Source organism: Pinus tabuliformis, chromosome Q (genome assembly GCF_031772625.1).
Source record: "Pinus tabuliformis cultivar Carrire ecotype Pingquan chromosome Q, CPIR1, whole genome shotgun sequence".
NCBI classification, from domain to species: Eukaryota; Viridiplantae; Streptophyta; class Pinopsida; order Pinales; family Pinaceae; genus Pinus; species Pinus tabuliformis.
The window spans coordinates 53,681,609-53,702,998 of NC_142296.1; the positions used below are offsets into that span (position 1 = coordinate 53,681,609).

Below are 21,390 nucleotides of genomic sequence, written 5' to 3' on the forward strand. Positions count from 1 at the left end.
AAAAAACAAAGTTTAAATAGAATTTGATAAGAAAATTGATCAACGATGTTGGGAATTTAAGATGTAGTTTCCATTGTCCTAGTTCATTGATTATGTCTTGTATATTGCTCATCATACTAGTTACACCTTTGATGTGAAGATCTTAATTTATTCTTTGTAATTCTAAAGAAATCTAGCTGCTCTAACAAGCCCTGACACTAACTTTTCTTTATCTATGGCAGAATAAAATAAAATATATAAAACTAGAAAAGTAAACTACAATCATGATTGACAAAATGTATGACAAAAGATTGGTGAAAGAAGAAAAGGCCAGCACCTCAAATAATACTCCGTTGCTAGTAAATCTTCTTGAAAATCTTGTTTGGCATTTTCCAAATCAATGATCACCTACACCAAAAAAAAGTGTCATCACCAACTCCAAAGGCAAGGTTACATAATGATCTAAATAAACACAATGCACATACGAAAGAGTCAACTTAAAGAATAAAACTTATTTGTAAAACATTTTCTAAGACAAATTATAGAGGAACAATTACCAATGAAAGGCCAATGCCCAATGCTCAAGGTAGGGAAAGTAAGAGAGTATATACAGAAGAAACCATTGTAAGGGAATGCTTTAGATATTAGAATCTCTATGAAAGATTCCATAGGTGGTAAGTCTAGATCCTAACATAAACCTTTAGGAAGAAGACAAATGCAACATTAAACAAAAGCATTCACACACTTAAATGATTCAAGATTCATCAACTCCTATGGTCAATGGTCAATGCAACTACACCTTTTTGTCATTCCATACTATGAGTGTTTTTTTATCATATTTAGCAAGTGGAACAAGCAAGGAATGATAAATATTGTGCTAAATATTGGCTTGCTTTAGTGAGAAACTGTAACAAAGAGAAGTAATTGTATTCAGCTTTCTGCTACTTCACACTTAGTGTTGTTATGCCTGTAAATACATGGAAATTTTGAGATTTTTATAGGCATGCTATCAGTTCTACTTGCAAACAAAGCACAACCTCGTCTTTAAAGGCACTCACATGGATGAATATTTTTAACAAACCTTACGTGGTTACACAGGTAAGTTCATGAAGTCACATGGCAAGTCATATCATCCATCATTGCACATACCTTTCATTAATTTTAGATAACAATGGTATGTTCTATGCTTAAGCACAATTTACTTCAATGTTCCTTTAGTAGCCCAATGACAACTTCCAATTATATCCAGTACAAATCACATTAACTTATAAACATTGACAGTAAATGCAGATAGAACATAAAATCATATGCAGAAAACAAACCAAGACAAGAGAACACAAGATGTGGCGGATGCCAGGGACAAACCCCAATGTGGGGAAACCCTTTGATCAAATCTTCTTATTATTCTTCAATAGTTTAGCAGAGAGAGAGAGTACAAATATCATAAGTACAAGCCCAAAACAAATCTGCCAAATCAGCAATCAATGCAGCCCTAACCAGAAAGTCAACAGTGGTCAAAGCTGTCCCAAAATGTCCTCCAAACAGCAGTCCAATTTGGTCTTCCAGGAGAGTCAAAATCAGCCCAAAACAATTCGGTCAAACCCAGTCAAAGGAGAGAGAAACACTGCTGTAATTTTCTGCAGTCAAATCTGAAGTCAATGCTGGTCAACCTGTCCCAAACTCCTCAATTTTTGTGCCAATAAATGTGGCCTAGAAAAATCAGAATTCTGGCCCAAAAACCGAGGTCAACGCTGGTCAAACCCCCTTGGTCAACGCTGGTCAATACCCTGAAACTTCGACCTGTTTTGCCCTAGAAAAACTCGGCCTCCTGCCACACGTGCGAAGAAGAGAAGCTGCCTCCAATAGTTGTACGAACCAAATGAGAGAAAAGAGAGATGATGTGATGTGTGATGAGTGAAAATGTCCAAATGAGGGAAGGGTAACTCCTATTTATACAATTCATTGAGGGTGAGGAGACCCATCTGTTGGGCTTCATGACCCTACATTTGACTGAGGCCAACCTTGACAGTTTTGTCCATAAGAAGAATAACTTCATAATTCCATTTCTACTTATCAGAATGAGATGATCTTTATATCAAAAATGTACCTATCCGAAAGAGGAATCCAATGCAATAATCATCTCGATCATATGAGTTATCCCAAGTTGGAAGTTGGCTCTATTTGCCAATTTTAACACTTCCTCTCAACTAGGGAGAATTCCACCTGCCAATCAATCATCATGCCAACCCTGCTCTGCTCTGTTGAACCATGAAGCAATAATGAACAAGAAGGGATCGAGAGTGTATCATACCACTCTCCACTGACTAAAGTCAGTCCTTGATCACAAATCAAGTTCTTGAACACCATGCATCCTAGTCATAGGGAGTACGACAGTACATGATGCGTCCATCAATAGTGCTATGGTTCGTAACCAACTTTTCCCAACTCATTGGCTAGACGAGCAGTACTTTCCATGAGTCCCGGACTTTGTGCATAGGATGTGTGTCGGGGCGTTAGCAAGAGAAGGTGAACCACTCATCCTGCTCATACGCCATAGGAGAAGGTGAACCACTCATCTTATGCATATGTCAATCATAGGGGAAGGTGAACCACTCACCCTACATGCATGTGTCCGGGAAGGGGAAGGTGAAACACTCTCCCTACACACATGTCAACCATAATGGGGTATCACAAGGGAAGGTGAACCATTCACCCTGTATCCAACACAGCACTAAGCTGAACCACTCACCCTAAAAATTGTAAACTAAATTTTTTACCTAAATTAATTTTTTACTTAAACTATATAATATTTACTAGACAATTGAATATTTTTTTTTATTTTTATTATATCTTCTAAAACAAATTAATCCCACATTCACCATGTTGTAAAACAATTTTGTAATGTTCACTTTATCATAATTTACTATATCACCATAACAAGAATTATATGTTAAAGTCTTTATAAAAACAAATTAATCCCACATTCACCATGCGGTAAAACAATTCCATAATGTTCGTTTTATCATAGTTCCTTATATCACCATAACAAAATTTACATGTTAAAGTTTTTATAAAAACAAATTAGTCCCACATTAACCATGCGGTAAAACAATTCTGTAATTTCCGCTATAACATAAATTTCATTATCACTATTCCTCACATCACATCAAGGTTTTTCGAGGTTCGTTAAAAGACTTGGAGCGAATTTGTGGAGCAACTACATTGCTATCAACAACATATTCAATGGAAGATTATCGCATTTGAAAGGTTAGTTTCTTTTTTGGTGTATAAAAATTTTAAAATTCAATAGGTTTAATGAATTTTTTTTTTTTTTAAATTAAAAATTTAGATGAGACAAATTACCCACTACGTCCGCAGTGGGCGTGGTGGACCTGCTCGTGCTCGTCGACAGCCCAATGGGCTCGTGGGGGAGGGGAGGGGGGACTAGCCGCCCAGACCCCCGCCCCACCTCAGCGGCCCAACAGCGCACCGGGTGGTGGGCCGATTCCGGCCGTTGGGCCGCCGGATTGGGGCGGGGGGAACTGACACTCGGCCCCCCACCCCACCCCGACAACCCAATGGCCAGCCGAGGTGGGGCGGGGGGATTGGTGCATATTTGACCTTATAAATCCATCTAGAACCTACAATTGATTTGTCTTTTGGCCTTGGCACTACCTCCCAAACATAATTTGTCATGATAAAGCTATACTCTTCTACCATGGCATCTACCCACACCTGATGTTGTGCGGCGTCCTGAAAACTGGAAGGTTCTACAACCTGACCCACCAATGCTTAGTACCTGTCGGTTGTCTGCGTTGTCTTTTGTTCATCCTAGGGGTTCCAATAAACTCCTTTGTATCTCTGAATGTCTGATGAACCTCTCTGCTGGCTCAACCACTAGTTGTGGGAGGTTCTGCCAGCTCCTCCTCATCCTATCTCTGTTGCTCCATCTGCTGAGAACTCCGATAGTAATTTGGAAGTCCATATGCTCTTCTTTATAGCTAGAGAAATATTCTCTAACCCCTGTCATGTGAGCTGATGCTCCATTGTCTATATACCAGACTCCCTGTGAAGCTAATCCTGCTAAGCAAGCAAATTCATCCTCCAATCTGGAAGACAAATCTGGAGTCTCTTGAATGTTACTTTTGTCCATAGCTATGCAGAAAAATTTATAGTGTTATTCCTATTTTCCCCCTTGACGTTGTCTCTACTCTAGCAAACTGCTGAAAAAAGCCTCTGCGTCCAACTAGAGATCTGCTCAACAAGAAAATTTGAGTTGCTCCTGCTGCCTCTGGAATCACTTGGTCTGGAAGAATCGAACTTTTATGTCCCTCTCAGAAAAATCGATCTTCCTCAAGTAATTCAGCGTCCTAGCAAAAAGATTGGGCTGCCCCTTGGGAATTTCGACCTGCTGCCCACACTGAGCAGCGAAATTCCTTCTTTTTTCTTCTGAGCTCTCCAGCTGATCAATTGTGCTCTGATACCATGTGAAATTTTATCTACTGCAGCTACTGGAAATTATTCTTATAACTGAAAATTTAGTTATGCAGTTTATATGCTACGACAAACAACGAATAAAATCACAGCTGCAATTTTCACCATAAAAATACTGCGGAAAATAAAACACTGGAAACTGAGAAATTATAGCACACACATAAGAATTTTGACACAGTTGTTTTTGGACAATTGTCCCCGAAAAACCCAACTTCGGAAAACCGACGCAACATATGAGGGTTTTATTATTAATCTTCAATAGCAATTCTGAGTACAATAATTTAGATGCCCAACTAGCAATCTAATCTAAGGAAAATATTGGCAAAAATATCATGAGAATTTTCTCTCACCCCACAACTATTTTCTGCCTTCGAAATTGCCTCCCTAGCCTCTACGCTGAGCTCCCTGCATCACCCTCTACGCAGAGCTTACCCTGTCCCTCTGCAAATTTTAGCCTTCCTTCCTTTGCCTCTTCTGGAGATTGGAAATCTTCCTCCCAGAATGTTGTTGCCCTCCTCTTCCACCTACTACTCACCCTCTGGCTCTATCTTCTCTGTTGAGTTGCTGCTACTGAGAAAATCAAACTGCCTAGGCAACTGAGTATCTGCACTAGTGTGTTCTCCATCATCCCATCGACTTCCTCTTATAATCCACTGTTGGAGCACCAATAGCCAAGATTAAAACTTAATCAATGGCTAGGATCAACTCTGGATCGATCCGTGTAAGTTTCTAGATGATTCTCACATTATCTCAATTAATACTAATTAACTAACCATATTCCCTAAGTTTAGACTTGGGAATATTTAAAAATTGGTCAATAATCTAATTGAGACAATTCTAGGCGGAATTTCCAGAATGATTTCTGCGTTTTGGAGATCTCGTGTATTCTAGCCTTTCCACGAAATTTCATGGCTAAAACAGATCTGATGCTACAAAAACTAACAAAAACCCCCTGCCAAACTGGGCACAACCTCGGTACCCAGCTCCAGAATACTTCAGAATTACAGCATGTTGGCCCCCGTGCGCAAAAGCATGAAGAACAATCAAGGCTCAATGATCCTCACTCTGTCTGTAACTCTTTGTTCGGAAAATTCATCTTTCCTGCACTTCCCTCCAAAGCCAAAAGATCCCCTCTAAGTCGCATCCCCTTCTCCTTATATTTCTCCAAACCAACGCCTTTCTTCCCTTTCACGTCTCAGTGTCTCTGTCCTTGTTACGTGGAACTCTGCATGCCCTTGAATCTTATTTGATTTTTATAAAATTTGATTGAGTAGGTTCACCTTTTAAAAGGTATGCTACATAGGATTACTTTAATTAGTTTAGATAGGGTTAACATTATTTTATTAATTAAATTTTAAATTAAATTAATTTACTTTATTTATAATTTTAATTAAATTAAATTATTATTTTATTTATTTTAATCAAATATAATTTGTAAATTAAATTATATTTTTTTTAATTAAGGATTATCATATGTATGTCTATAAGGGTGGTATACATATCAAGTACCTAACTTCATATATTCATTATATTCCGCTAAGATAGGAATTTATTTCGATAATCAATTCATTACCCTAATTTAGAAATTTCCAGTATTAGCATACAATATACTAGTGCAATACATTCGGTTCATGCATATGTAGTTATCATATGGATGCCTCGTCTCTATGCTAATATTCGCATTATGTTTGTAATTGTAGGTGGGTCATTACTCATTTTGGTGGGTAACAATCCACATGCAATATGAAGTTTATCTACCAATTTTTAATCATACAAACGTTACGCACTGACGCTGAATTTTTCTTCAAGGGACTTTTTTCTGTCAAAATCTCAACATGCCATGACGAATATGCCAAGAGGATCATCTTGAACCACTGTTAAAATTTAGTCCCTAGAGCCCTATGCATTGGGATGTCTAGTGCCCCATAAAATATGGAATTTCATGAACATTGGGAATGCCATATGGAAGATACAGATAATGCCAAAACCAAGGAAAGCATACAAACTCGATAACTCATGACCATGTGGGAAAGGCATAAGTGTGCTCAAGACATGGGCTGCACTAGCCCTACATAGTGTAATCACCTCTACAAAAACCAATGGCTCCTCTAAATCATGTGTCCAAATAGATCCACCTCAAATCCTCCAATCCTATCCAAGACAAAAGAAAGTGATAATTGTAAAGCTTAAACTAAAAGGATTAGATATAGCCAACCATTAAAGGCCTAGGATACAATAATACATAGTCAACCATAGCTCTACAAGGCTTAAAATTTGCAAATCCTTGGTGTAACAATGGTGTTGATATAAAAAATGCATATTGTTACCTCCAAGGAGGTAACAAGACCTATCTAGTGATTAGTTAGGTTTCTTTATAAAGTTTTTTGTGGACCTTCTCCACTTTAATATTGTTGGCCTTGCTGTCGCCCAGATTGTACAGGCACCTGTGACAACCGCTCAAGGCGGGCATTGTCACTCTGATCCCTACCCACTCTGTTCTAGCTGTCTCCCAACAGCAAGCTATGGGGGGTAGTCCCTATGAGATGAAGTGAAGGAAGACAAGTTGGGGACCAACTTGCCTAGGAGACACGGATGAGTGGCCTAGACACTTGGTTAAATTAGAGCAAGATTTATTGATTAGATTATATTTTCAAGTAATGCGACCAGTGCCTTAATGGAGTCACAATTCTTTTTTATTATAAATTGAAACCAATTGGTCGGATGGACACTTGCTGCTTAAATGCTTCACTAACGTATATGAAATTCAAGTCCTAAAATCTACTTGAAGTGCAAGGATCTTTGTTAGTTTTAGATTATATGCCTAGTCTAAGTATTACCTTCCCTTAACAATTTTGAAGTTGAGCTCAAGGTAAGTTGTGGGAAGGAGGCCAATAGGAAGCAGGCTAGGGCCTGATTAACGATACCTTCTATTGTGCTCCTATCACTCGATGTCTCCGGCGCTGCAGAGACTGTGGCTCTGACGACTGCAAGGTCATCGTGTTAACCACCGAAGGGTTGCCAAAGCCCCTCAAGCTACATGAAAAGTGTTGCCCTATATTTCAATCAACCTAGCTTATGCTAGGAAGTAAGTTTTAAAGCAAGCTAGATCCTAGAATGCTTATGCAAGATGATGAGTGAAATTATCTTGAGTTAAGATTGTTTATGCTACTTAAATACTTAGTGAGAATCAACTTATTACAAGAGTACTTAACAAAATTGAGATGACAATCTTAAACAAGATAAATGTCAACAAATACAAGTGCAAAATCCAACTATAGGTCAATCCACAAGATGCTTAAGTAAGTCAACTTATACACCAATGATTATCAACACAAGATATTATGCCAATTTAAACTTAGATGCCCAAGTTAACTCTATTCATCAACAAGATTAATGTCAAATTTTGAGTGCAAAGCTAGACAACCTTTGAGACCAAGATGAAATAAGCCAATTTCAGATTTATGACAAATTAGATCAGCAAAAACACTTCAGAAATTTTAGACTTTGTTAATGTTATGACAGCAGTAAGAAAACCACTTCAAATCATGAAATTTGCCCAACACATGAAACATAAAAATTTCTAATGACCAGCAAATGAAAATTAACTCATTAAGCCCACTTTATGATGATGTATTCAGTGATATTTCAGATCTGATTTATTAATTACAGCAGTAAATAACCACATATCAGCAAGCTAATGATGCCAAGAATAGATGACCAATATGCCCAAAAATAAAATAAAAATGCACCGAAACTTGAAAATTCAATTTTTAGGGCTTTTAGACAGTATGACTTAGTGCATTTCAGAACTGATATGTTTATTACAGCAGTAAACAGATGACAGATCAGCAAGTTAGCAATACTAAAGACAATGCCCAAAAATAGTAAAATTTTGTCAGAAACTGAAAATTCAAAATTTTTTACCCTTATTAAGTGTATGCTTCAGAAATTTCAGGTTTGAAATTCTTAGTTATGCAGTGAATTCCAGCAAGCATAAAATTAGATCTAGGCTAGATCTAAGATGCCCAAGTGGCCAAAACTCTTGAAAATTTAGATTTTATAATTTAGGGTGATTTTGACCATTAAACGTGTGATTTTAGGTCTTTAGCTCTTGTAGATGAAGTCCTCCAAGCTCTTGCTCCAAGCTCCTCCTCCTTCTCCTAGCTCCTCCTCCTTCACTCCTCCAAGCTCTCCTCCCTTCTCCTCTCCTTTCCTCTCTTCTCTTCTCCTCTCCTCTCTTCTCTTCTCCAACTCTCATAAACTCAAAGTGAGAAAATGAGGAATGAATGGGGGCTTTATTCTCTTCATTCCTCACCTTAACCTCACTCTAACCTCACCCTAACCCACCCCCTTTATGCTAAGTTAACATAAATTTAAAAAATGATTTTTTGCCTTGCGCGCGGCCTCTTCCAGAAGCGTATGGAAGCGTACGCTTCCTCCTCCGAAGCGCCACGCTTCCTACGCCCGAAGCGTTGTATGAAGCACGCTTCGAAGGCCTGGAAGCGGCGCTTCCGAATTTCCAGGAAGCAGCAAAAAATTTGGAAGCGCGCTTCCGGCCAAGCTTCCTAGGCGCTTCCGTACGGGGACGCGCTTCGGGGCTTGGAACGGGGGGGGGGGGCGCTTCGTGCAACATTGTCCGAGACAGAATCAGGGACATCTCACTAACTCTAAATCCTAAGGTGTATGCCCCGCAGCCGACAACTCATCACAGGTCTCCTTCAACTTTGTGAGGAAGGGATCCACATGTTCTCCCTTCTGCATCTGCGCAAATCTCAACTTTTGTTCCTATTAGCCTTGTTGGCAAATGGCCCAAAAATGGATCCAAATATGCTCTTTAAAGTCTCCATAAGCCAACAAAATCATGCCAATGGATCCAAATATGCTCTTTAAGTCTTCAAATCTTCTTAAGGATCATTCAAAGATCAAAACCATCACATGCCAAGAGCCCTTGGAAGGGTGGAAAAGCACTATTGGGAGGCAAAAAACCAGAGAAAACAGTGAAAAACCAAGTATCAAAGGCATACACAGTCCAACGCACAATAGCCATTAGATCTAGTCGTTCAACGACCCAGATCTAAGCGGCAAATCACAAATTGGCCAACATAGAGGACTTAAGGTTCGGCGGAAGACACCCCCAATCAATGATCTCCGATGATCGGAACGGCAGGTCGCAATCGGCGAAGGGAATCGGCGGGTATCGGTGCAGACAGTATGGAACTTGTGACAGCGATCGGCGATTCAACGTGGACCGTCGATGAAGCGCACAGATCGAAGGCCCACGTTACATCGGGTTTCGGCACAGGTATATGTGCGACCCGATGGTAATTATAAGTATTATTGCATAATATTTCAAGTCCGCAGAAAGACCTTTTTTAATTCATTTTCGCATATTTCGTTATTTAACGAAATATAAAGGGAACCAAGGAGTGGTGCCATTGTGATAAGGCCCGGACCCATAAGGGTTCGAGAATGGAAATATATAATATTTTCATGTCCGCCAAAGGCCATTTTCAATCTATTTTCAATGTTTTGATGCATTTCTGAAAAAACCAAGGGACAGGCCATTTACTACAGGTGATAGCAATTAAGCGCAGACCCGATAGATGAATAGACCATATTTGAGGACTTTTGAAGTCCGAAAGAAACAGAAATAGGCAGGATTTTATAGTGTTGCAGCGTTTTTCTGTGTTTAACAAAAAACAATCATGGTTATCAGTTGAAACGATTTCAAAAGGCAAGTGGACCCATTCCATCACCTAACAGAGACCGTGAGACAGAAGGCTAGAAGGGGAAAGGTGACAGCGCAACTCATCCAAACAAACAGAAGCAATCATGGAGTAGATAGCGCAGCTCATCCAAACAAACAGAACAGTCATGGAGCATCACTTGCACGAGCAAGCTCCCAGACAGTGCAACAAACTAACAGAATGCAGTTATTCTTCTGTCAGAAGAAGAAACCTCTGAGCCCATGCTTGCCTAGTCAGGGCATCAAACAGTTAACAAGACAGAGAGGATAGATTAAGACACTCCGAGCCTTTGAGAGCTCAGGAGCATTGTAAAAGGCCTATAAATGGCTGAAAGTTAAATGTAACAAAGGATCAACTTCTGGAGACTGTTAATACTTTGCTACTCAAGCTTCTCATCTTCATTCTAGCAATATAAGCTTCTTTTGCTGTTATATGTTCAATGTCCATTTTCTCTTCTATTATAAGCTTGCACTTGAATGGGTTGATCATGTTTCCTCTGTGTCTAATTCCAGATAACTGTCATCTTATCTCTGCGTTGATAAATTAGATTTGCAAGCTTCTTTTACTTCCTATAGCTAGCCATTCATATGTGTTTATATATGCATCTGTTGGTACTGTCAGTATTCTTCATATATTCATTGAATCTACAAACTATTGAGCATTAGTGGTCTAAAGCCTTGTAAAGGTTGAGGGTGTTCATGCATGTCTTGAGTAAAAACAGAGTTGAAATGGTTATCTGGCTTGATCCAAACCATAGAACAATATTGAAGATTATATGTTACCAGGCATCTCTGAGCTGCAACCTAGGAGAGCTTCCTGGAGTGATAACATAATTGGCATCGTTGCCGAGGAGAGGAAACTAAAGCTCAGCTTCCCTGGGAGACGACACAGATGTAGCTTTGATGATAGACAAAGTCTGGGCACTTTTTTGGTTGTAATCATCTATCTGGCGACTCTACTAGAGGTCGAACCTCTTGACAACTCCACTTCATAGTTTTGGCTCAGTTTGTGAGGCATACTCGAAGAAATCCTCAAAAGCCACAAGTTGATCCAGTACTTGACCCTGAAAAAATTATCAAAGAAAGAAAGGCATTGCAGAAAGGAGCATCAGGTTCGGATAAACCTAAACAATATTCTATATCTCTTCAAGAAAGCCCTGTAATAGAACAAATACATGTCGAGAGTATACCTTCTAATACTAGCAGTGAAGAAAAAATCTCAAAGATTCATAAATCTCCTTATTCTTTAGGTTCTCCTTTTGTTGTAAGCCCAAAGGAAACCTCACCTCCTATCCATCATACTCCTTTAATCTTATTAGTCACTCCTCAGCCCTCTATCATTCAGACTGCCAGTACCCTTTTAGCCACCACAGCTATGGCGGGTCCACAAGCACCCACCAAAATGGAAAGAATCATAGCTGCTAGGTATGGACCTCTAGTACTGCCCACTCCTTTGAATGCCATGCCTACTGGAGAATATCATAAATATAGGCCTAAGTTCACTGGGACTGAAGGTGTTACAGCTGAAGAACATCTTGAGTCATTCTATAGCTATGCTGATAACCTAGACATTAGTGAAGATGATGTGTGGATGAGAGTCTTTGTCCAAAGCCTAGATGGAGAGGCTAGAAAATGGTTCAGAGAACTAACCCCAAGATCTATAACAGATATTGAGGCTTTAGATGATGCATTTATAAAGCATTGGGGGGATAAGAAGGATCTCCTCTACTACCACACTGAGTTTGGGAACTTAAAGAGGGAAAATGGTGAGTTGCTGTCTAATTTCAATAAGAGATTTAACCGCATGCACAACAAACTACCAGCTGAAGTAAAACCCACCACTACCTCTGCTAAACTCATCTATGCCAGTGCTTTTGATTCTAACTTTTGTTTACTGTTGAAGGAGAGGAGATGTGCTACTTTGGCTGATATGCAGGATGCAGCATTGGAAATAGAATCAAACATCATGGCTGCAGAAAAGCTCAAGGGGAATGTTGATAGAAGGAGACAGAGGGGCGAGTCTTCATCATCTTCAGATCCCAAGATTGATAAAATGACCAAAATGATAGTCATTGGCCTCTGAAATCTCCAAATTAAAGGTAAGCAAGAGTTCCTAATACCTTTGCTCCTAGAAATCCAAATCCAAATCCATATAGAAGAGCTAATGAGCAGTCGCAGATTCTGCAAAGAAGCAAAGATGCCAATCAAGACCAAAGGGTGAAGACCCCTTTCCAGAATGCAGTCATGGAAGAAGAGCAGTTTGAAGAAGATGATGAGATCCATTGTATGGAAGACAAAGGCAGTGCCCCTTTTTTGACCTTAGCTACCTATGAAAAGTCATTATTCAATGACCAGATCAGCCAAGAGTGGGATGGTGAAGCTATTCTACAAACTGAAGATCAACAAAGATATAATCTGAGGTCGAAGATGAATAATGCCAAGGAAACCCCTGTTTAAAGAGTTGTTGTCCCTGCAATATAGCAAGCTAATAAGAAGAAGCGACCAATAGTTGATCCTATGATCCTCAAAGCTCCAGCCCACAAGTTAAGAGGCCCTGACAAGTCTCCTTCTCCTTTCAGTTTTGAATCAGAAATCCAAAAGCTAAGAATACCTATACCTCTGATTGAACTAGTGAAGAATGAATCCTTCAAAAGATCCATCCTTGAGGCCCTTGAGCCTAATACCATCCAAGCCTCCACTGACTATGTAAATTTGCAAGATGACAAGCCAGCTGTTATTCTCAGCCCAATGATTGAAAATTGTGAAGACAACTCCCCATCATTCTATGTCTCTCTGACTATTCATGATAAAATCCTTCACAACTGCCTTCTGGACACTGGAGCCAGCCATAATCTAATGCCCAAGGCTATCATGGATGAGTTGGGTCTTGACATTACCAAGCCTTATCATGACCTGTTTTCTTTTAACTCTAGAAAAGTGAAATGTTTGGGATTAATCAAGGACCTAGCCATTACTTTGTCTTAGTTGCCCATGAAAAGCATGATGCTGGATATTGTGGTAGCAGATGTAACCCCCAAGTTTGGCATGTTGCTTTCCAGAGGTTGGATCAAGAGATTAGGTGGAACATTGCAAAATGATTTGTCCTATGCTACTATCCCAGTTTTTGGAGGTGAAAATAGGAGATTGTATAGAGAAGCGTAGTTGGCTTATATTATCAGCGATGAAAGGAATCCCACTAATCATCCCATCTATGCTGTCGACATTGATTTTGGAGCTTGTTTTCTTCAGATTGAAGAATCTCAGTTGGCCTCCACGCAGCTTAAAGAACCAGTTTGCCAGATCATAGAGGAAGCAGGCCCACAAATTTGGGACATGTTCTTTGATGGAGCTTGCTCTAAAGAAGCTGCAGGGGCAGGTGTAGTCCTTGTATCCCCCACACAGGAATTCATTCATTTACCTTTCATATTAACTTTTCAAGTCACAAACAACACAACAGAGTACGAAGCAGACCTTATCATTCAGCGAGTGAACAAAACCTTCCAAGCAAAACATCCAAGGCTGAAAGCATACAGAGATGAGGTGAAATATAGACCCTCTCTGCCTAACAATGTCAAATACTGGGAAGTTTTTGAAGAGGATGATGAAATTAATAGGCTCTTACAAGTCCGATGAATTTGCTGAAAGTCACCAAATTGAAAATTGTCCCATTTTACCTTTCTATCAAAGGTTTCTGGCAAGATCATCTAACAAGAGTCTGGTAAGGGTAATCAAAAAATTGTTAGAGGGCAACAAAAAGAACTGGGATTCCAAGTTGAAGTTTGCACTGTGGGCTGACAGAGTTACCATCAAAAAGTTCATAGGAAATTCTCCATTTAAGTTGGTTTATGGCGTTGATGTTGTTTTCCCTATCCAGTTGATTCTCCCTGTGGCCAAATTCTTGCAAGAAGAACAAGATGAACAGAATGACATGGTAAGGAGAATGAATAACATGGTTGAACTATAGCAAATCAGAGAGCAGTTGGTTGAGAAGTCAAAAGCTCATCAGAAGAAAATCAAAGAAACCTTTGACAGGAAGGCAAAAGTGGATAATTTCCAAGTTGGTGACGGGGTTCTCAAATGGGATGCATTTAAGCAAAAGAAAGGTAATCATGGTAAGTTTGACTCCTTATGGACAGATCCGTTTGACATTGCTCAAATTCAGCAGAACAATACCTTTATTTTGCACAGTCTGGAAGGAGGAGATGTTTTTGGTAGCCCAGTCAATGGGCAGTGTTTTTGTCTTTGAGGTTTCTGCGAGTCTCATGTTTATGTAGATTTACTTCCGGATCCATCGCATTCAAATTCTTTTTTTGATCGACGTTTCGAACCAGCAACAGTGGTTCATCTTCAGGATGTGAAAGAATTGTTGAAAGACTGGTCTTATTTCTCAAATATATAGAGATGTGTGAGATGCTTAGCCGACAGATTCTTTAGATTATTTTTAATTGTCCTATTTAAATGTATTTGTATTAATTGTTTCATGTTTTAATTTTATTTATTTTAATTATATTTAATTTAATTTAATTATATTCATTTTTTAATTAATTATTTATTTTAAATATTTTAATTTTAATTAATTTATAAATTAAAATTAAAATACATACCCATGTTTATTTATTAATTAAAATTAAATATGTATGTATACATATTAATTTTAAAATCAACTATGTATATGTATTTTAATTAATTTATTAATTAGAATTAAAATACATCTATGTTAGTTATACTTCTATTTATTTCAATTATTTTATTATTTTAATTAATTATTAATTTAATTGTTTATTAATTTTAATTGTTATAATTCTATTTGTTTATGTTTTAATTTTTTTTTTGTTTTTAGCAAGCGTTGCCCTATTTTTAATTGTGTTAAATAATCCTTAAGTTATTCTTGTTTGATATATAATTATTTTAATTATTTTAATTTTAATTAATACATATCTATTTTTATTTATTAATTAATCCTTTAGTTATTGGATTATTATTTTAGTTATTTCAATTTTAATTAATCTATAAAATTAAAATACATGTCTATGTTTATTTATTTAGGTATATGTATTTCTAATTAATTTATTAATTAAAATCTAACAAATATATAAATGGGTTATACTTATCTTTATTTTATTATATTCATTTATTTTATTATTATAATTAATTATTAATTCTAATTGTTATATTTCTATTTGTTTTTGTTTTAATTTTAATTTGTTTTAGGATGCTGCCCTGTTTTAATTGTGTTACTTATCTTAATTTTATTAATTTTAATTATATGTTTTGATTATTTATTAAAGCTTCCTATATATAGTTCTAGGTTGTGAAGTTCTTATGGTTAAGATATTTTCAATTAATGTTAAATTATATATAATTATGGTCATAGTGTGTTAATTTAGTTAGAATGGATTTAATTTTTTATTTTTTTAGGTCAATTAGAGGAGGATTCTAGTTGGGTAGGGGTAGATTTGGATGATAGGATAGGAATCCAGTTTTCGCTTATGGTCCATCCATCGTCTCTATTGAGGTTATTAGGGTGTTTGCTAATTTCTATGGCTTCTCTGAATTTCCTTATGAAGTAGTGATCACTTCTAGCTAGGATGCGAGTATCCTCTATATAGATTTGGTGCTTAGTTTTTTCAGAATGTTCAGCTAGAGCTGAGGATTTGGATCGATTGTGTTTAATGTCAGCTGAGTGTTCCTGGATTCTTGTACTAAAGGATCTCCCAGTTTCACCTACATAGGGTTTGCCGCATGAGCAAGGAATTAAGTAGACACCTTTATGGCATTTAGGATCAATTTTGTCTTTGACTGGATTAAGGTAGTTACGGATAGTGTTTAAGGGTTTGAAGGTAGTTAGAATTCCATTATTTTTCAGGATGCGGGAAATTTTGTCTGTAGTCCCTAGTATGTAAGGGAGGTTGACTTTTCCTTTTATATTATCAAAGTTTTTATTTTTGTTAGGACCAGTGTATGCCTTTTTTATGGCTTTGATAGCTTGATGTTTCTTGTATCCGTTTTTTAGGAAAACTTTAGTAAGGTGTTCTATTTCTTCTTCTAGGTGTTCCTTGTCAGAAATTCTAAGGGCTCTCGTTGCTAATGTGTTAAGGACACCTAGTTTGTGGGTAGGGTGATGGTGTCAGGAGGCATGTAAATATTGTTCGTTGTGAGTCTTTTTTTTATATACCTGGTGGGATATCGAGCCATCATCATTCCTAGTGATGAGGATGTCAAGGAAGGGGAGGCTTTTGTTGATCTCAACTTCCATAGTGAATTTTATGGAAGGGAATAAACTATTTAGGTGTTGTTTGAAGGTTTCTATGGTTTCTCTTCCGTGAGGCCATATGATGAATGTGTAATCCACATATCTTTTCCATAGTTTAGGTTTTAGGGGGTGGAAAGACCTTGGTTAGATTGCTAGGTGGATGACTGCGTTGTGGATGACTTTGTAGGGGATGTGGGTATCAACGCTGGTTGGGCGCCTTGCTGCATGGACATCGTAGGTTGTTGCATGGCCAGGCCTAGCTTGTATTGCTGTGTGGATGCCAGCGTTGTGGATGAGTATTGCTGCGTGGACAGATGGGCCTGTGTGGTTTGTTTAAGCGTGGACAGATTTTGTTTGGACGAGGTTTGTTTATGCTGCGTGTTATGAGTGTATTGTGAGGGGGCTGTGTTTATTATCGGTGCAGCCAATGTGTGCGTGGGAAGTGTGAGTGTCTGGGTAGGTGTGGTTACCAACGTATGCTGGGATTGTTTGGACTGTTGCATGTACAATTTAAGGCTCTGCGTGGTCTGTTAATGAGGTGCATTTTGGGTGGGTTGTGAGGGGGCTAGGTTGTGTGTGTTGAGGGGTGAGTGTGGTTGCGAGGGGGCTGTGTTTTGAAATGCCGGAGTAGAAAGTGTGGGATGGAAAGTGGAATTATTACAAGGGGACAGCTTGGGCTGGGTATTTTTTAGGTTTTGCTTAGATTGATTATTGTTAAGATTATGAGCGATGAGGGATTTTAATGCGGAAATTTGTGAGGCATTGATTTTAGGGTGGGAGCTAGAGTTGGATACATTGTGGAGAGCTGCTTTTTTGTCCAAGAGTTTGGAGAATTTATGAGTTTGTTTAGAGATTGTAATCTGTTCCATTCTAACTGCTTTTATTGCAGAAGTTGAATCTATTAATACCCATAATTCTGGTTTGATTAAATTAGCTAAATTAGATGAAGATCATAAGTTATTTGGGATAAAGAGCTGAGTTCATACCCGGTTCTTCTGATTTCGCTTCGAATAAGAGCAATGTTGGCTTTGAGTTATTGAAACTTTCTTTCATTTAAAGCTTTAAAGCCTTGGTATTGTAAATATGTTTTTCAATTTTTATTTTATTGCAAAATAGACTCCATGCCCAATGGAACACTAGGAGGAAGATTTGATTTTGGTTTTACAGGAAAGGCATTGTTCTGCAGTTCTTGAAACCTCACAGGGAGGCTTTCATCCCCAGAAGGAGCCAATGTTAGCCTTGTTGGCAAATGGCCCAAAAATGGATATAAATATGCTCTTTAAAGTCTCCATAAGCAAACAAAATCATGCCAATGGATCCAAATATGCTCTTGAAGTCTTCAAAATCTTCTTAAGGATCATTCAAAGATCAAAACCATCGCATGCCAAGAGCCCTTGGAAGGGCAGAAAAGCACTATCGGGAGGCAAAAAACCAGAGAAAACAGTGAAAAACCAAGTATCGGAGGCATACACAGTCCAACGCACAACAACCGTTATATCTAGTCGATCAACGGCCCAGATCTAAGCGGCAAATCGCAAATCGGCCAACACAAAGGACTTAAGGTTCAGCAGAAGACATCCCCGATCAGCGATCTCTGATGATCGGATCGATGGGTCGCAATTGGCAGAGGAAACCAGCGGGTATTGGCGCAGACAGTATGGAACTTGTGACAGCGATTGACGATTCAACGTGGACCGTCGATCAAGCATGCAGATCGACAACCCACGTTACATCGGGGTTTCGCCATCGAGGAAGCATTATGGAGCGGGGCCTATGCACAGGTATATGTGTGACCCGACGAACCGGACCCGACAAACTGGACCCAATGGAAATTATAAGTATTATTGCATAATATTTCAAGTTTGCAGAAAGACCTTTTTTAATACATTTTCACGTATTTTGTTATTTAACGAAATACAAAGGGAACCAAGGAGCAGTGCCGATGTGATAAGGCCCGGACCCAAAAGGGTTCGGGAATGGAAATATATAATATTTTCATGTCCGCCAAAGGCCATTTTCAATGTATTTTCAATGTTTTGATGCATTTCTGAAAAAATCAAGGGATCGGCCATTTACTACAGGCGATAGCGATTAAGGGCTGACCCGATAGATGAATAGACTATATTTGAGGACTTTTGAAGTCCGAAAAAAACAAAAATAGGCGGGATTTTACCGTGTTGTAGCGTTTTTCTATGTTTAATAGAAAACAGTCATGGTTATCAGTTGAAATGACTTCAAAAGGCACACGGACCCATTCCATCACCTAACAGAGACCGTGAGACAGAAGGCCGGAAGGGGAAAGGTGACAACGCAACTCATCCAAACAAACAGAAGCGATCATGGAGCAGACAATGCAACTCATCCAAAAAAACAGAACGGTCATGGAGCATCGCTTGCACGAGGGAGCTCCCAGACAGCGTAGCAAACTAACAGAATGCAGTTATTCTTCTGTCAGAAGAAGAAACCTCCGAGCCCATGCTTGCCTAGTCAGGGCATCAAATAGTTAACAAGACAGAGAGGATAGATTAAGACACTCTGAGCCTTTGAGAGCTCAGGAGCATTGTAAAAGGCCTATAAATGGCTGAAAGTTAAATGTAACAAAGGATCAACTTCTAGAGACTGTTAATACTTTGCTACTCAAGCTTCTCATCTTCATTCTAGTAATATAAGCTTCTTTTGCTGTTATATGTTCAATGTCCATTTTCTCTTCTATTCTAAGCTTGCACTTGAATGGGTTGATCATGTTTATTCTGTGTCTAATGCCAGATAACTGTCATCTTATCTCTACGTTGATAAATTAGATTTGCAAGCTTCTTTTACTTCCTGAAGCTAGCCATTCATATGTGTTTATATATGCATCTGCTGGTACTGTCGGTATTCTCTGTATATTCATTGAATCTACAAACTATTGAGCATTAGTGGTCTAAAGCCTTGTAAAGTTGAGGGTGTTCATGCATTTCTTGAGTAAAAACAGGGTTGAAATGGTTATCTGGCTTGATCGAAACCATCATTCATTCCAATAGTTCAGAGAACAATATTGAAGATTATATGTTACCAGGCATCTCCGAGCTGCAACCTAGGAGAGCTTCCTAGAGTGATAACAATTCCAAGTACATCTTTTGCTACTCGGAAGATCCCTGATACAACGTGGCCAAGGCATCCCACATCTCCTTAGTAGTCCCTCTGCTAGCAACGTGACACACCATGTGATCTTTGACTCCATCTAAGATCATCCTCTTGGCCTTCACCATCTCATCACTGTACTTCTTCAATGGATCTGCATTTGCAGGGACAGCTACAACACTATCAACATACGTCATGAGGGTGTGCTCATCTAGAAGGAAAGACATTCTAGCCTTCCAGATGACGTAGGTGGAAGCTCCATCCAACCTGTCCTGATCCATCAAGCCACTCGTTTCCATATCCTCCGAAAATTGTCAAACATCTCCCTCTTTCTCCCTACTGCGTAGCTTCTAGGTTGGCTTACGCACTCCCTGATGGAGCTAGTAAGTTTTCTACTCCTCTGCTGCCCAGCAAATGAGAAATATTGATTTCCTTGACAAAAAAATCACTCAGGAATTATTCCCTCACTATGCGATCTACTTCCTTCTTCCAATGGCTTTTCTGCCCAGCACTCAGCTTGCAGAAAACTGTGTCCCTCTACCTTTGTGCTAATGCTCTGCATGGTTCCCTTTGCCTTGGCAAATTCTCGATCTGGCAGTCTTACCTCTTTGTCGGCTAACTCAAAGAGAGACACCTACGAAAATATAGCCCTCCTAGCTAGAACTGCGCAATCCCTCAAGGGATTTGAACTACTGCTTGCTGCAACAAGTTGGCCCTTGCTTCAAGTCTAGATCTGCTCTTCCTGTTTCACATCAACAGCTCTAATACCATGTGAAAATTCCTAGATCTAACAATCTCTGGAATCCTACTGCAACCAATTGAATCTATTTCACCTAGATCATAAATTACATTACAAACTTATTTCAGATTTCTTCTTGAAATATTGAAGTAAATTACTGAAGTAGCCTACACCAAATTAAATATGATTCTGAAACATAGAAACTGAGCAAGGAAATAAAAACACATAGGACACCGTTATTTTTGGACAAATGTCCCCAGAAAAACCCAATGCGGGAAAACCGGTGCAGCAGCTCTGAGGGTTTTATTATTATGCAGGAGAAAATTTGAGTACAATTCTAGGATGCTCAACTGGCAATCTGATACAGAGAGAATATTGGACAAAAGAATGGTGAAATGACCTCACCCTGTCACTAGGAGAATTAGTGAATGATCTTGCTGTAATGGAGCCTCTGTGTCACCCTCTGCGTGGCCTTTGCGCAAAACTACGTCACTCCTGGCAGTTTCTGCATCACCCCTACTGGGTATTACGCTACCCCTCTTTTGGATCCACTGCTGACCAAGAAAATCAATCTTCTGCCTCCCAGACTCACATCCTGGCTTGCGGCAACTGAAACTCGACTTTCCTTAGCAGGAAACTCGACTTCCCCTCAAGGACTGCGCTGCCATTGCATCAGCACTGCGTGGGCCAGCATCAGCCTCTCTCTAGATGTCTTTTTGTCCTCCCTCTTCTTTGTACTCTCCGGAAATTCCTTCTTCCGGATTCTCACTTCCCTTCTACTACAAGAAATCTCCTCAATCAATTTTTACTCCTAAGAAATTCTCAAATCAGAAAATTGATTTCTTGATCTCTCTTGGTGTATTTTCCAAATGACCCTCAAGCCCCTTCAAATATCTTTCTGTTGGACAACCGACGGCCTAGATTAACTCTGAATCAAAGGTTCAGATCATTTTGACATGATCTCCGTCTTTATCTAGAAGATTCACCCACAATTAGATTAATACCCATTAATATTTTAAGTTTCCTAAGTTTAGACTTAGGAACTCCATTAAAAAT

General features: G+C 38.8%; 1 protein-coding gene across 4 annotated transcripts in view; it reads right to left on the reverse strand.

Annotated features, from left to right (window-relative positions):
- LOC149218265 (uncharacterized) overlaps nucleotides 1-21,390 on the reverse strand; it is a 503,060-nt gene that overhangs the window by 156,373 nt on the left and 325,297 nt on the right. For all 4 annotated transcript variants that reach the window (XM_089383876.1, XM_089383877.1, XM_089383874.1 and 1 more), the window contains one exon: nucleotides 317-387. In XM_089383876.1, coding sequence (XP_089240002.1) covers nucleotides 317-387 — 71 coding nt within the window. The remainder of the gene's footprint in view (nucleotides 1-316; nucleotides 388-21,390) is intronic.